This window comes from Syngnathoides biaculeatus, chromosome 18 (genome assembly GCF_019802595.1).
Source record: "Syngnathoides biaculeatus isolate LvHL_M chromosome 18, ASM1980259v1, whole genome shotgun sequence".
In the NCBI taxonomy this organism is placed as follows: Eukaryota; Metazoa; Chordata; class Actinopteri; order Syngnathiformes; family Syngnathidae; genus Syngnathoides; species Syngnathoides biaculeatus.
The window spans coordinates 8814979-8830537 of NC_084657.1; the positions used below are offsets into that span (position 1 = coordinate 8814979).

General features: G+C 47.0%; 2 protein-coding genes and 1 non-coding gene across 3 annotated transcripts; all 3 read right to left on the reverse strand.

Moving 5' to 3' along the window:
* Positions 1 to 588: 588 nt before the first annotated feature.
* ik (IK cytokine) lies at positions 589 to 7695 on the reverse strand. Its single transcript, XM_061804034.1, has 20 exons — positions 7535 to 7695; positions 6860 to 6926; positions 6689 to 6781; positions 5984 to 6043; positions 5750 to 5917; positions 5571 to 5685; positions 5260 to 5330; positions 5135 to 5181; positions 3859 to 4022; positions 3678 to 3786; positions 3059 to 3098; positions 2847 to 2985; positions 2650 to 2671; positions 2483 to 2567; positions 2305 to 2388; positions 1350 to 1407; positions 1176 to 1264; positions 994 to 1102; positions 887 to 921; positions 589 to 694 (listed from the first exon to the last, which is right to left on the reverse strand). Exons 1-20 carry the CDS (start codon positions 7542 to 7544, stop codon positions 667 to 669), a joined length of 1593 nt encoding a protein of 530 aa, XP_061660018.1. The 5' UTR covers positions 7545 to 7695; the 3' UTR covers positions 589 to 666.
* A 2792-nt stretch (positions 7696 to 10487) lies between these two features.
* Positions 10488 to 10560, reverse strand: trnat-ggu (transfer RNA threonine (anticodon GGU)). Its single transcript has one exon. It is a non-coding gene; the product is annotated as a tRNA-Thr (tRNA).
* An 880-nt stretch (positions 10561 to 11440) lies between these two features.
* Positions 11441 to 12219, reverse strand: LOC133491944 (insulin-like). Its single transcript, XM_061803706.1, has 3 exons — positions 12066 to 12219; positions 11814 to 12001; positions 11441 to 11718 (listed from the first exon to the last, which is right to left on the reverse strand). Exons 2-3 carry the CDS (start codon positions 11989 to 11991, stop codon positions 11540 to 11542), a joined length of 357 nt encoding a protein of 118 aa, XP_061659690.1. The 5' UTR covers positions 11992 to 12001; positions 12066 to 12219; the 3' UTR covers positions 11441 to 11539.
* Positions 12220 to 15559: the final 3340 nt, after the last annotated feature.

Consider the following 15559-nt stretch of genomic DNA (forward strand, 5'->3'; position numbering starts at 1 on the left):
GCCCTGACCGGAAGTTGAAGCCGAATTACCACATGCACAGCCTAGTTTTGACAATACTAATGACGTAAAATAACATCACCGCGCCATGTCGGAGAGGTCGCCGTTCCCGTACAAGGCAACGCATGGCCGTTGAAATTAATTGCTAATTTCTGAACCGATATCCCGGGAGCCAAAACAAATCCTATCAATTCTGAACATTAAAATATTTATTTTCTACCTGAAAAAGATTGCTGTCACGTCTGTTGTTTGTGACTGTACAGCGCGGTATGCACGTGTACGCAGCGCCATGTTGCGGCATCCTTTTGGTGATTCGGTTGTCTTGCCGTCCACACGCGGAATGCTGACGACTTTGACCTTTATGAAATAATCTCGCTGTAGCTTTAGGAACGCAGCTCAAAAGGGGCATGTCCTCCCTATACATATCTGTGACAGTTAATTATGACGTGGGAAAAACACACAAAACCTTTTTTTAATTTTTGACGATTTTTAATTCTTATTGGCTTGGATCTACAATCAAATTCAAATGACAAAACCAGGTCATGTGATCCACAAGAACCAATCACAAGACAGACACTGAAAACCAAAAAGTGAAGTTTTTCTGTTTTAATCAGCTGAAAGTGAAACACGAGATCACAACGATCGATCAGATACGACAAAGGACAACGTTCAGTATTTGGGCCGCTTGACATCCACCCTGTGAGACGGGGAAATAAAAAAAAAAAAAAAAAAAAAAAAAAAAACAGAAGTCAGCATTTGGGGGTTCATATATATATATATATATATATATATATAGGATTGAAAAATGTCCACCCAAAAATAAAATCAATGTGTAGGTAGACCACTATGGACGACGGAGAAAGAAATCCCAACACGGCTAAATACTCACCCGTCGGCCTCCATCTTCTTCCTCTTCTCGATGATCTGAAACAAGACAGGCGCACGTTGATGACATCACGACGGCAAAGGAGGACGGGGAACGCTCCGGCTTCTCACCGCGCTGATCTTCTTCCACTGGCGGTCCAGCTCGGCCTTCTCGTTGGTCTCCTTGAAGCGGCGGGTCTTGCGGCCTTCCGACATCTTGATGCCGTACTGGAACGCGGCCCTGCGGGGAGGGAGCGTACGCACGCGTGCGGCGTCACGTCGCGATTTGGCGCGACGGGTCGGTCGGTACGTACTTGGGCAGCGCCTCCTTGTTGTTCATGTAGTCGGAATATTCCTCCTGGGTGTCGAAGTCCCACCGACCGAGAGGACCTTTCTTGTTGCCCTGCGGGGCCACACGCGGTCACGTGACATCACGCTCACTGGCGCCCTCGTCAGGGCGAACGTAAGACATACAACGTGTGACTCACTTGGTCCATCTTACTGTAGTCCACTTCCTCGTCGCTGTCCACTGCCAGGTCATCCATCCTGCGTGTTTTTGTTTACATTCATTCATTCATTCGGTGGAGGCAGATACTGTTCAATACGTGGGCATGTACTGTAATTTCCAGCCTATAAAACGGGACTTTTTTCCCATGCGTTCAGCCCTGCGTTTTTTGCGGCGATGGATGCGGCTAATTCGTGCATTAGGGGGCACTCGAGCGGAAAAGGTACGAGTGAGACCGGTGGAATATATGTACTGAGGAAGTGACTTTTACTAGTTTACTAGTGTTTTTTTTTTTAACCGGCCCAGTTAGCACTGTGCTAGCATGTTGCTGCCGTGTCTCACTGATTTTTACCGGTATGTTTGTTTTTAAATCGGCCCTGTTAGCGCTGTGCTAACATGTTGCTGCTGTGTTACTGCCGCGTCGCAGTGATTTTTACCGGTATTTTTTTTTTTTTTTACCGGGCCTGGTAGCGCCGCACTAGCGATAGCGTGTTTCTGCCGCCTCCCAGTGATTTAGCTGTTTTTTTTTTTAAACCAGCCCAGTTAGTGCTGTGCTAGCGTGTTGCTGCTGTGTTTCAGTGATTTTTACTGTTTTGTTTTTTTTAAACCGGCCCTGTTCTTGCTAGTTGTTGCTATGTTAAGATATTAAAACTTTCTGTGTACCGTCTTTCTTTGTAACTATCTTGTGTTTCAATGTGGGCACTTGCGGCTTATACACAGGTGCGGCTTATGTATGTACCAAATGGTATTTGGTATTTTTCCTTTACAAATGTACTGAGTCTTATAATTTGGTGTGCTCTGTAGGCCGGAAATTACGGTATTTATGTTTGCATGTCACGTGTGTGTTTGTGTGCCGTGTCTGAGTGATTTTTACCAGTATATTTTTTGTTTTTGTGTGTGTGCGCACGCTTCTTCACAGTTGTGCGTCTGTGTCTTACGTAGCAGGATAACACTCGGCGTAAGAGTTTGATCCTCCAAAGAAATCTCCCAGATGTTCTTTCGTGTCTCTCCTCTGAGTCGGCGTGACGCACGTTAAGGACGCACACACAAACACACACACAGGGCGACACGCGTGTTGGGGGCGTCGACCGCATTTTTGCGACTCAACAAGGATATGTGTCCTGGCCCTGCCACTGGTTGGCCGCTGCGCCCGCAAACTTCTCGTTGATCAACTTAAGCTGATCTCGCACCGATCCTGGACCTGTCACACACACAAAGTACAACATTAACACGCACACTACATTAACACACAAGGTAACAAGGGCGTTTCCTGGATCACATACCTGTATCTGCCTCCTCTGCCACCTAAACAAACAAAGACACACCATCAGAACATTTTTTTTTGTACACAGTGCATGTAAAATTGTGTTATTCTTGTGTCATAACGTAGTGTATCAATGTTGATTGTGTGTGTGTGTGTGTGTGAATATTAGTTTGGTGTTACGGCGAGTAACATCTTGATCAAAGTTGCCGCGTGAACCTGCTGCTCCTTGTCAAAGTAGGCGTGTCTTCGCTTTTTCTCGTCGTCCCTGTCACGGTCTCGTCGCCTCTCTTTGTCTTTGGAAGGTTTGGACGAGGACGCGGCCGATGGCACGTAGTCGCCGATGTCGTCAAAGATGCTGCGCACGAGACACACGCCGGAAAAATGCAACGTGACGACGACGAGGCGACGACAAATGTTTTGTTACTGACCCGATGTCGGCTTCCGGAGCTCTTTTTTCATCCGCTTTGCCTGAAACACAAACACGTTCGTGTTACGTGAAAATATAGACAGCGGTGGCCTGGGATGGACGACAAGTCAAATCAAAACAGTCATATCGGAAAATCATCTTTCCCCAGTGAAATGAATTAAAAACTGCCATTCATTTTTCCTCTCTGCCTCGTCAGCGCCATTGTATGCTAGCTTAAATCCACGCTAAAATACGCGCCGGCGTGCATGCTAGCGGTGAAAATTGAAGACTTTTAAAGTGCCACTGTCATGAAATGCATGATTTTTAGTATGTTATTAATGAAAAAACAGCAGCCGACATGGACTTGTGCGGTTTTTTTTCCCCACCACAAAACATGATTTTGACGTCTACGGCTTTTTGGAACTCCCGCTATGAAAATCCTCTCGAGGGATTCGTTTTCGAGAAGAAGCAGGAAACGACGTACGTGGCGGGACCGCCCTCAAGTGGACTCCTTTGTTTCTATTTAAGTGCATCTTATGATTGCAAAAATATGGTACACAGGTGTATTTACGCTGCGTCCGTTATTTAGTATTTTTGCTATTTCCGGGGGGTGGAAGAAACGGGGAGAACACTTTAATCACCTTTGTCCTTCTTCTTGATCTTCTTGTGTCGAGTTCCTTGTCGAAGGTACGACAGAATTTGCGTCAGCTTGGATATGACAATGTCGTTGGTGCTCAGCGTCGTCTGAGCCTGTTACACACACACACACACAGGATTAACACACTCATACACATAATTTCTTGCGTCCGCGTTCGCGCATACCTCCATACTGGGGCAGTCGGCTTTGCTGCGTATGAGCGTGGTGGGGATGTCGGTGTCTGTGAACTCGTCGTCGAGGTCCACCACGTACGCCATGCGGCCCGGCAGGAAGAGCTCGTTCCGGTCCAGCGTGCCCGAGCGGAACACCATGCGGTAGATGTTGCGACCTGGGGGCCGCCACGCCGGCAACGACATTACTTCTCATTACACGGGCGTTCATGCGTACATCCAATATCAGCGCTTCTTATTTTACTGTATGTGCCTGCGTGTGCGTATTACCGTAATTTCCGGCCTACAAGCTGCCACTTTTTTCACACGCTTCCAACCCTAATTCTTGCATTTTTAACGGCCGCAAGGGGGCACTCAAGCGGAAAAGGTTAAGAGTGAGACTGGTGGAAGATATGTGCCGAGGAAGTGATGTTTTTTTTTTTAAACCAGCCCTGTCAGTGCCCCGTTAGCGCCGCGCTAGCATGTTGCTACTGTGTTACCGCCGTGTGTCAGTGATTTAGGTATGGGTTTTTTTTTAACCGGCCGTGTTAGTGCCGTGCTACCGTGGCTGTTTTCTTTTTTTTTTTTTTTACTGGTATGTTTTTTTTTCTTTTCTTTACAGCCCTGTTCGTGCTACCGTGTTGTTGCTATGTTAAGCTAAGCTAAGCTAAGGTATGAAAAGTCTTTCTGTGTACCACCTTTCTTTCTAAATATCTCGTGTTTCAATGTGGGCACTTGCGGCTTATGTGTACACCAAATGGTATTTCCTTTCCAAATGTACTGGGTGAGGCTTCTTAGCAGGTGCGCTCTGTAGGTAAAATGTCAGTCCACACGTTGCTTCAGCGGTTTTGTTCAAATATCATATATAATATAAGTATTGCTAAGAAGTGCAGCTTCTTCGCTATCATGGAGGCGACAATCAGTGCCTAATGCGTTGACACTGGACGCAAAGACAACTTTCGCCTCCGCCTCTTGACAGTCGGCGGCCGGAATAAAATTGTGTGCACTGTTCAATGCGGAGTAGTTAATGTCAGATGCGGGATTTTATTTTTCCTTTCTACCCGGAACATTCAGTTATGGTTGTAACAGGTCAACGTTCAATGACGTTTTTTTCTGAAAAAACTACGAGAATTCTGTAACACAAGTCAGAAGGGGTACGTGATCATGCTGTGTATGCGTTTGCGTGCGAGTTAATATGCGTACACCTTTGTTGACATTTTTGTGTGCGCGTGTGTATTTTCTCAACACCACCACATCACGACTCAGCAACTCGCGATCACGCTCAACTCACCGAGACGGGTCTTGAATTCAATCTTCTCCTCTGGTTCCACATCTTTCCTGTATCGCACACACACGAGTAGAATGTGATGTGAATGTCACAGAGGACGACGAAGGGCCTAAAGACTGAGGTCCTACTTGGCTTCCTTCTGGACTTTCTCCATCATGTCTTCTTCCTCTTTCTCCTTGCTGTTGATCTCCGCTCTCACCTGGCGCACGGAAAAACAACGCAATTAGTTTTGTTGTGCTTTTTGAGGTGTGTCGTGGTCTAAATGCTGCCCACAGTTTTGGGGGATTATGTGGTTTTGGGTGGTGTCATCGCTTTGACTTTTAATTGTATTATTGCACGCTAGTGCTCATCCCTCATTCCTGACTCCCCAAGCATGAGACAGGCAGACAATGAAGTCCGCTGTAGAAAAACCCCGTGTGCGACGGTGAACGCGCGTTACCTTCTGGAGCAGAGCAAAGTCGAGGCCTTTCACCAAGTGAGTGTGCTCCATGTCACCACCCAAGAACTTGGACTCCTGGATCAGCTGACGTCGCTTCTCCGCCGCCGACTTGTCCCTGCGTCACGTTAGCACGTTAGCACAAGCGGCGTCGCGGTCAGTCAGCTGTTAGCCGCACTCACGCCTCAGCCGACGGTCCGACCGCTCGGTAGTTGGCGGTGGTGCTGATGAGTTCCGTCTCCTCGTAGTCTTTGTTGACACCGTCCCGCCGCTCTCGAGCCCGGTCGCGGTATTTCTCGGCCAGCTCGCGCTCGCGCTCAATCTCCTGCTGGCGTAGCTTAGCGTAGTAGCTACGTCCACCACAAATATCGCTCAGTCATCAATTCAAAACAATCACTTATCTCAATCGACCCAACCTTTTTTTCTTCCTCCTTCTGGCCGCAGGATCTTCATCCTCGTTGTAGTCTCTCGGCATTCTGGGTTTAAAAAAAAAAAAAAAACACATTGTGAAGTTACTGTTACTTTGTTATGTCAGAGTATTGTTTTATTGTCGTGCTGTATTACTGTAGATAGTTGTCAGATGTGTTGTAGTTGTCAGATGGTTGTCGTCGTGACGCTTTAACAGAGTTGCAGTCTTAGCCTGATGTTGCAGTCATGTTGTTTAATGGATGTCCCGTTGTGATGTTAAGTTGCAATGTTGCATTCTTACAATATTGTTGCATTTGGCATGCTGTCATGTTACATTATTGTTGCCGCAACTGTTACATTGCGATCATACCGTCATCATCATATTGTCACAAAATGTTGTTTGGTGTTATTTTACGTGGCTGTCGTCATAGTGTTAACAAGTTATTCAGTTGTATTATACTGTTACGTTGTTGTCAGATAGTCTACAAGTTATGTCGTTGTTGTCATGTCGTAATGTGCCTTTGTCGTCATGCCATTGTAATGCGGTTTTTGTAGCGGTGTTCTCTGCAGTCACATTTAGCCATGTTATAATCGTCACATTGTTGCTGTCGTAATCTTGTAGCCATGTTGTGTTACGTTTGCAGACATTATGTTACGATAACGCCACAACGGCTGCATATTGTCATTGTCAATCGTCGCCACGGCGGACTAACTCATGATGTCTGGACTTGGAGGGCGGCGCCGAAGAAGGCGTAGCTCGCGGCGTCATCAGCAACTTCCTGAAGTCGTCATTGGTCAACTTTGACCTGCGGAGGACGACTCTTTTTGATGAGAGCACGTACGTGCACAGATGAGGGTGCGCGAGTGAGGCCACGAATACTCACTGAGCAGCCGATCTGCCGTCGTCCACATCGTGACCCTCGGGAGCCAGTGGGTTGGAATAACTCTCGGCTGTGGAAAGACATTCGACACATACATTTAGGACGACTTTTTTATAAATGAAGTAAACCAGGTGGACATCTCAATGCACTTCTAATAATCTTCCAGTGTTCCATCTTTCGTTTGCATGTTTTCCCCGTGCCTTTATCCAGGCACTCCAGTTTCCTCCCCCATCCCAAAAACATGCAACATTAACTGGACACTCTAAATTGCCCCAATTCAGGGGTGCATCCCGCCTCCTCCTGCCCGTTGACAGCTGGGATAGGCTCCAGCATTCCCGTGACCCTTGTGAGGATAAGCGGCTAACAAAAATGGATGGATGATTACAATGCTGTCGTGCCAATAAAGACTCCATTAGTCTTTCGTGCACATGAAACTGAAAACCTCAAATACAACGCGCTGTTTTACACTTACACAGAGTATACAGGACTTTTCATCACAGAGAAGGTGTTTTTTATTAACGTTCTCAGCGAAAAAAAATACATATTGCCGATCACAAACGGAGTACTGTATACGGAGCACAAGTATAAACAAATGGTGCGCGGGCTAGCACGGTTAGCTCCTGCTCGCGTTCGGTTTGCAGTCGTGCCGCAGCTAGCACGAAAAACGGACCAACTTACTCTCGGGCATGTTGTCGGCCTCGCGTTGTCACGTTCCAGGTGGGAAATTTCGGAGGATTGTTCGATATGTTTGCGTTTCACCGAGATGGAAGCGGATTTGTTTCGCTATCAACACAGCGAAGACGATTGCTTCTACTTCTTCGTGTTGAACTAAAAGGAACTGGGTCGCGCGCCCCCTACATGTACGGAGTGATTACGACTTTGCCTGACAGACAAATGTAAGTTTAATTCACAAGAATTTGCAAGAAAATAATATGGAAAATCAATCTTCTTCTTCTTTTCCTTTCGGCTTGTCCCGTTAGGGGTCGCCACAGCGTGTCATCTTTTGCCATCTTAGCCTATCTCCTGCATCTTCCTCTCTAACCCCAACTGCCCTCATGTCTTCCCTCACCACATCCATAAAACTTCTCTTTGGTCTTCCTCTCGCCCTTTTGCCTGGGAGCTCCATCCTCAGCACCCTCTCACCAATATAGTCACTCTCTCACCTCTAAACATGTCCAAACCATCGAAGTCTGCTATCTCGAACCTTGTCAGCAAAACATCCAACTTTGGCTGTCCCTCTAATGAGCTCATTTCTAATCCTATCCAACCTGCTCACTCCAAACGAGAACCTCAACATCTTCATTTCTGCCACCTCCAGTTCTGCTTCCTGTTGTTTCTTCAGTGCCACCGTCTCTAATCCGTACATCATGGCCGGCCTCACCACTGTTTTGTAAACTTTGCCCTTCATCCGAGCAGAGACTCTTCTGTCACATAACCCACCAGACACCTTTCGCCAGCTGTTCCAACCTGCTTGGACCCGTTTCTTCACTTCCTGACCACACTCTCCATTGCTCTGTATTGTTGACCCCAAGTATTTGAAGTCGTCCACCCTCGCTATCTCTTCTCCCTGTAGCCTCACTCTTCCCCCTCCACTTTTCTCATTCACGCACATATATTCTGTTTTACCTCGGCTAATCTTCATTCCTCTCCTTTCCAGTGCATGTCTCCATCTTTCCAATTGTTCCTCTGCGTGCTCCCTGCTTTCACTGCATATGACAATATCATCTGCGAACATCATGGTCCAAGGGGATTCCAGTCTAACCTCATCTGTCAGCCTATCCATTACCACTGCAAACAGGAAGGGGCTCAGAGCTGATCCCTGATGCAGTCCCACCTCCACCTTAAATTCCTCTGTCACACCTAAGGCACACCTCACCATTGTTCTGCTGCCATCATACATGTCCTGTACTATTTTAACATACTTCTCTGCCACACCAGACTTACGCATGCAGTACCACAGTTCCTCTCTTGGTACTCTGTCATAGGCTTTCTCTAGATCCACAAAGACACAATGTAGCTCCTTCTGACCTTCTCTGTACTTTTCCACGAGCATCCTCAAGGCAAATAATGCATCTGTGGTACTCTTTCTAGGCATGGAACCATACTGTTGCTCGCAGATACTTACTTCTGTCCTGAGTCTAGCCTCCACTACTCTTTCCCATAACTTCATTGTGTGGCTCATCAACTTTATTCCTCTATAGTTCCCACAGCTCTGAACATCCCCTTTGTTCTTAAAAATGGGAACTAGAACACTTTTCCTCCATTCTTCAGGCATCTTTTCGCCCGCTAGTATTCTGTTGAATAAGTTGGTCAAAAACTCCACAGCCATCTCTCCAAATTGCTTCCATACCTCTACCGGTATGTCATCAGGACCAACTGCCTTCCCATTTTTCATCCTTTGTAATGCCTTTCTGACTTCCCACTTAGTAATCATTTCCACTTCCTGGTCCTTCACTCTTGCCTCTTCAACTCTTCCTTCTCTGTCATTTTCTTCATTCATCAACTTCTCAAAGTATTCTTTCCATCTATTTAGCACACTACCGGCACCAGTCAACACATTTCCATCTCTATCCTTAATCACCCTAACCTTCTGCACATCCTTCCCATCTCTATCCCTCTGTCTGGCCAACCTGTAGAGATCCTTTTCTCCTTCTTTCGTGTCCAACCTGGTGTACATGTCTTCATATGCCTCTTGTTTAGCCTTTGCCACCTCTACCTTTGCCCTACGTCGCATCTCGATGTACTCCTTTCGCCTCTCCTCAGTCCTCTCAGTATCCCACTTCTTCTTCGCTAATCTCTTTCCTTGTATGACTCCCTGTATTTTGGGGTTCCACCACCAAGTCTCCTTCTCCCCTTTCCTACCAGATGACACACCAAGTACTCTCCTGCCTGTCTCTCTGATCACCTTGGCTGTCGTCGTCCAGTCTTCCGGGAGCTTCGGTTGTCCATCGAGAGCCTGTCTCACCTCTTTCCGGAAGGCCGCACAACATTCTTCCTTTCTCAGCTTCCACCACATGGTTCTCTGCTCTAACTTTGTCTTCTTAATCTTCCTACCCACCACCAGAATTATCCTACATACTACCATCCTATGCTGTCGAGCTACACTCTCCCCTACCACTACTTTACAGTCAGTAACCTCCTTCAGATTACATCGTCTGCACAAAATATAATCTACCTGCGTGGTTCTACCTCCGCTCTTGTAGGTCACTATATGCTCCTCCCTCTTCTGGAAATAAGTGTTCACTACAGCCATCTCCATCCTTTTTGCAAAGTCCACCACCATCTGTCCCTCAAAGTTCCTTTCCTGGATGCCGTACTTACCCATCACTTCTTCATCGCCCCTGTTTCCTTTACCAATATGTCCATTACAATCTGCACCAATCACAACTCTCTCGCTGTCTGGGATGCTCAGAACTACTTCATCTAGTTCCTTCCAGAATTTCTCTTTCAACTCTAGGTCACATCCTACCTGTGGTGCATAGCCGCTAACCACATTATACATGTGTGTGTTTCTTTCGGCTTGTCCCTTTCGGGGTCGCCACAGCGTGTCATCTCAGATGAACGCATATATTTGTTTGGCACAATTTTTACGCCGGATGCCCTTCCTGACGCAACCCTTCTCAGGGAGTGGAGGCCCCAGTGGGATACGAACCCACAACCTCTGGTTTACCAAACCAGTGCTCTAACCACTGAGCTACGGGGCCTCCAACCACATTATACATAACACCCTCAATTTCAAATTTTAGTCTCATCATTCGATCTGATACTCTTTTCACCTCCACGACATTCTTAGCCAGCTCTTCCTTTAACATAACCCCTACTCCATTTCTCTTCCCATCTACTCCGTGGTAGAATAATTTAAACCCTGCTCCCAATAAATCAATAAAAAGAGATAAAAAATTGTCAAATACGAATCTAATTCGTAATTTAATCTGTATTTACAGTTTTCTAATTTTCTTTCAACTATCTACAAAATAATGATACAATCAAATTGTCGTAATCGAGCATTAATCATGAAATCAACACAATAATATCAATCCGTCAATAGAAATGTTTCTGACATTTTTTTCTTTGTACAGAGCTTTAGATTAAAATACAATCACATTACACTGACTAAATTCGTTACACATTTGAATACAAATAATGTATTGTTGTGTATTGTTTTATTAGAAATAAAAAAACAGAAACATATTGAGTGGCAATTAATCAGCGAAAAATTGCAAATAAGTCCTTCATATCAATGTATAGATTCCACCACTCATACACGTGCATATCATTATATTGCCTACGAATGAAAGCGGTCGGGTGTTTAGTGGCGGTGGTGGCGGGAATGGCTGCGGGCACAGAATGGCAGCCGTGCTTCCACCAGACTGCCACCTGCAGGGCGGCTGCGGATACACAGTTAGTTGTTGTAGCTGTTGGAGTGAACAAAAAAATATCTGAAATTGTAAGTGTCTTGTGAATTTAGTCATTCATAATCTGAATGGGGGGGGGCTGATCGACGGTTTGTGCACGTCGCGTTGTTCGCATATCGAGTCACATCGAAAAGATGAAATTGCCAAACAACATCAACAAACTCCTATGTCAATTGATAAAAGTTTATTTTCCAGGTCAAATACTTGTGGTGGCAGAAAACAACACCGCTGCTCTCCTCACCTCGCCGCCAGGCTACGCTAGGCTATGCTAGGCTAGGCTAGGTGCTGAGCTGCAGTAGCGCTGCAGGTCAAGGAGGTCGCAGGCCTTGTGGCAGCACTCCTCCAGGATGCCTCGCTTGACCAGCACCTCCACGTGGTCCCGGAGGTCCTGGAAGTGCAGCCTGCCGTTGCCGCCCGCTGCCACGCCCGCCTGGGCCGGGAGGAAGCCTGGCGCACGCCCAAACAAACGTCATGTCGTCACGCCGGCAACGCCGCTTTCTTTGCGTGTCGGTCGTGGAAGGTTTTGTATGGCGGCGGCTCACCCAGTAGGGGGTACACGTCCCTCTTGGGGTTGTAGAGGAATCCGCGGTCCCCGCAAACCAGGTAAAGCGCGTCCACCAGTTCCGAGCCGCACAGCTGCATCGGGTCGGCGGCGGCGGGACGGCACGCCGCCATCAGAACCAGCACGGTCAACGACGCCTTGAGCCACGACGGTGCCATCGCGAGGCAGCTGAACGCAACGCACGTCAGGACCGGAACGCCTGTCGAGCGCGGCGCTGGGAGGCGGGGCTTACCTGCGACGGTCCAATGAGGGTGAAGATGGCGAAGAGGAGCCGAGAGGTGTGAGGTTGAGCACGCCGCCCGTGAGGCCTTTATAGCGCCAGGCCACGCCCGCCGCCGGGGCACACGCGTGTTGTTGGCTTTTAGTCGAGCAAACACGACAAATGAGGCGACTTGATGCGATGAACGGACGCAAATATTGACTCGCCCGCACGTCTTCTTCTTGAGGTCCCGGTTCTGCAGCGGGTCAAGGTCTTTCGGCTGTTCCTGGTTTATGCAGCAGGTCCTCGCACCCTGTCCAGCAACAGATCTTTGCCAGGTCCTCGTCCTCCGGCAGCCCCTCCAAAAATCAGGGGCAGGTTCTTCATTTGGCACTCGTTGGTTCTAGCAGGTTTACGTCCCGTATCGGTTCCTGGTCTCGGAGGGCACGGGTGTCAAACTCGGCGAGTCCCTGTTGCCCACTCCTCATCTGGTATGCGTTAGCGCGCCGTGATCAACAATTAACGCTGAGCACACACGGCCGCACTCACCTGCTCAAAGTGAACAGATGCCTTGTTAAAAAGTGACAAGAAAACAAACACAATCGACTCCCCGCTTACATGCCTGTGCGACCTTTGTGAGGATAGACGGCTCGGAAAAAAATGGATACATATGAATACGTGATGCGCTCACTGATGGTGTAGTGGTACGATTCCCGCTCGGTGAGGGTGTTGATATTTTTCCCTGACTGGCAGTCCGCCTTTCGCCTGAAGCTACCTGGGTTAGTTCCCCGGCTCTCCCGGGACCCTCGTGAGGATGAGCGGCTTGGATAACGGATGGATGTATACATGGTGGCGCAGCTGTGAGAGTGTTGGCCTCTCAATTCAAACCCAGGCCTTGCCTGTGTGGATTTTGCATGTGCTCCCGGTGCCTGTGAGGTTTTTCTCTGGGTGTAATTAGGAATGAAAGATTTTAAGAAAATAAGACAACAGAAGGTTTGATGATGTCACTGGAAAATCAAGTCCAGACCGAAAGGGGGAAAAACAGCATCGTCGCCTCGGCAACATCCTTACAGGGTGTATCTTGAACGCCAAAGTCAACAGTCGCCATGACGACAAGGTGCCACAACGACATCTCTCCACGATGACGCGGTCGCGACACTTCGACCGTCAAGAATTTCTCTGAAATGGAGTCACGAGATTCGATGGAGGAAGCAGCTTATTGGAAGACCAAAAGCGTAGCCCGTCGCCGAAGGGGAAACGTGACTCAATCAATCAATCAATCAATGGATGATGGTTTAGGCCTGCTGGGTGACGTGCCAGATGGCGGATGAGGAGGGCGCGAGACTTGCAGATCCAAAAGTGGCCACGCGAGGGCGCAAACATACAACGAAAGCCTAAAAATCTTTTGTCACGCTAAGAACGCGTCGCCCTAAAACTCACGCGAACCAAAAACTGGAAACAGATTCCAACCAAAACGTCGCCACAATGTGTCTAGAAACTGGGAAACAGAGCCTCAAGAGGACAAGACTGTAACCTGGTCATCAGCAAGAACAACAACCAAACCAAAACCAGACCTGATGCCAAGCAGAATCTGGGCGAGAGCTGACAAGAACCTGACTAGAATCAGAAACTAGTGAGAAGGAAATGTGAACTTGACTACAACCCGATTAGTCCGACTACTACCAGACGAGAACCAAACCAAAACCAGACCTGATGCCAAGCAGAATCTGTGCGAGAGCTGACAAGAACCTGACTAGAATCAGAAACTAGTGAGAACGAAATGTGAACTTCACGACAACCTCATTAGTCCAACTGCTACCAGACGAGAACCAAACCAGAAGCCAGATCCTAACCAATATCTAACCAGAGGGTAATTTGTCAGGAAAACATCTCGACTCGGACTAAAACCTGACTGAATCTTGATCACAACCTGCCCAATCAGAACCTGATTTAGAAACAGACTTGAACCGAACTAAAAACTGACGACAACTTCATTAAAATCCAAACACAACCTGACCACAACTAGAACCTGACTCAAATCTGACAACAACACGATGACACTCTGACTAGAACCAGACCCGAACCAAAGCAGAACCAAATCTACTAACAAGAATCTGTAGAAGATCCTCAACTGAACTTTAGTAGAACCAGACTTGAACCTGATTACAATCCAACTAAAACCCGGGCAGAACCAGAATGCACATATGAATAATTAACATTATAAAAACGCCTGACTCAAGATGTTCTGCCAACGTTTTTGAAATGACGCCGTCAACCGCCGTCCCTCTTTGGATTGGCTCGCTCATCTGTTCACGCTTTTCAAGCCTTCAACTTGAGGGTCAATTTTATGTCTGACCGCAAGAGGGCAGCGTCGCATTACGTCACTGATGCAATTTCCCAAAGATGAACCAAAAGTGTGTCAAGGACCTATTAAAAAAAAAAGGTCATAAAAGATATGATGTCCATGGCCGCCATGTTAACCTGGTTAATGTTTGGTTAGGACAGGTGACGACCAGCACAACACGCCTCAATCCGCAAATACAAGACATACAGTTTTTACACTTTTTAGTGATACTTTTTCACAATTTCATCACCAGAATGTTGAGAATAAATGCTGTAATAAAAGATCGTTTTGAATAGTGTTTCATTTTTTTCATCCAAACTTTTTTTTTTCCAAAATTCTAAAATTCACAGCCAAAATAAATAAAATCGTTATTGTTGTGATTTTTTTTAACGATGGTGTCGAAGCTTATTTGCGACATTTTTACAATGAGCGTTTCTTTGGGGCAGCACGGTGGGGGGAAATGGGTTTGACCGTTGGACTCACAGTCCTGAGGTCTGGGGTTCAAATCCCGGCCCCGGCTGTGTGGAGGTTGCGAGTTCTCCCCGTGCCTGGGTGGCTTTTCTCCGGGTGGGCACTTCGGTCCCCCCCCCCCCACACACACACACACATCTCCAAAACATGCTTGTAGTCATTGGGGCCTCTAAATTGACCGTAGGTGTGATTGCGAGTGCGGCTGTTGTTTGTCTCTATGTGCCCTACGATTGGTCGGCGACCAGTTCAGGGCGTACCCCGCCTCCTGCCCGTTGAGAGCTGGAACAGGCTCCAGCACTCCCCGCGACCCTTATGAGGATAAGTGGCCAAGAAAATGGATGGATGTTTCTTTGGTGTGTTATTATTTTTATACTGCTCTGTAATTCGTTTTCGCATCTGAACTCATATTTTAAATTGTTTTTGTTCACACCAAATAATATTCATAATTTTATTGACATCTAAAAAGATTAAATTCGTCCTTTTGGACATCTTTGAGCAGCCAAAACTAATTATTCCACCACAGCGACCATTTATGGTTCTTCTTTTATTGTTGATTTGCTTGTTTCGCTTTAAAATCAACAATACTTAATTTTACGACTTGTCTATGAAGTACGAAAAAAAATGAGATTAATGAGGTGAGGCCAAGAGCGGGTGTACCTAATGAAGTGTCCTTTAGGTAAAAGTCATGAGTGTAAAACAATAAAGGCAAACT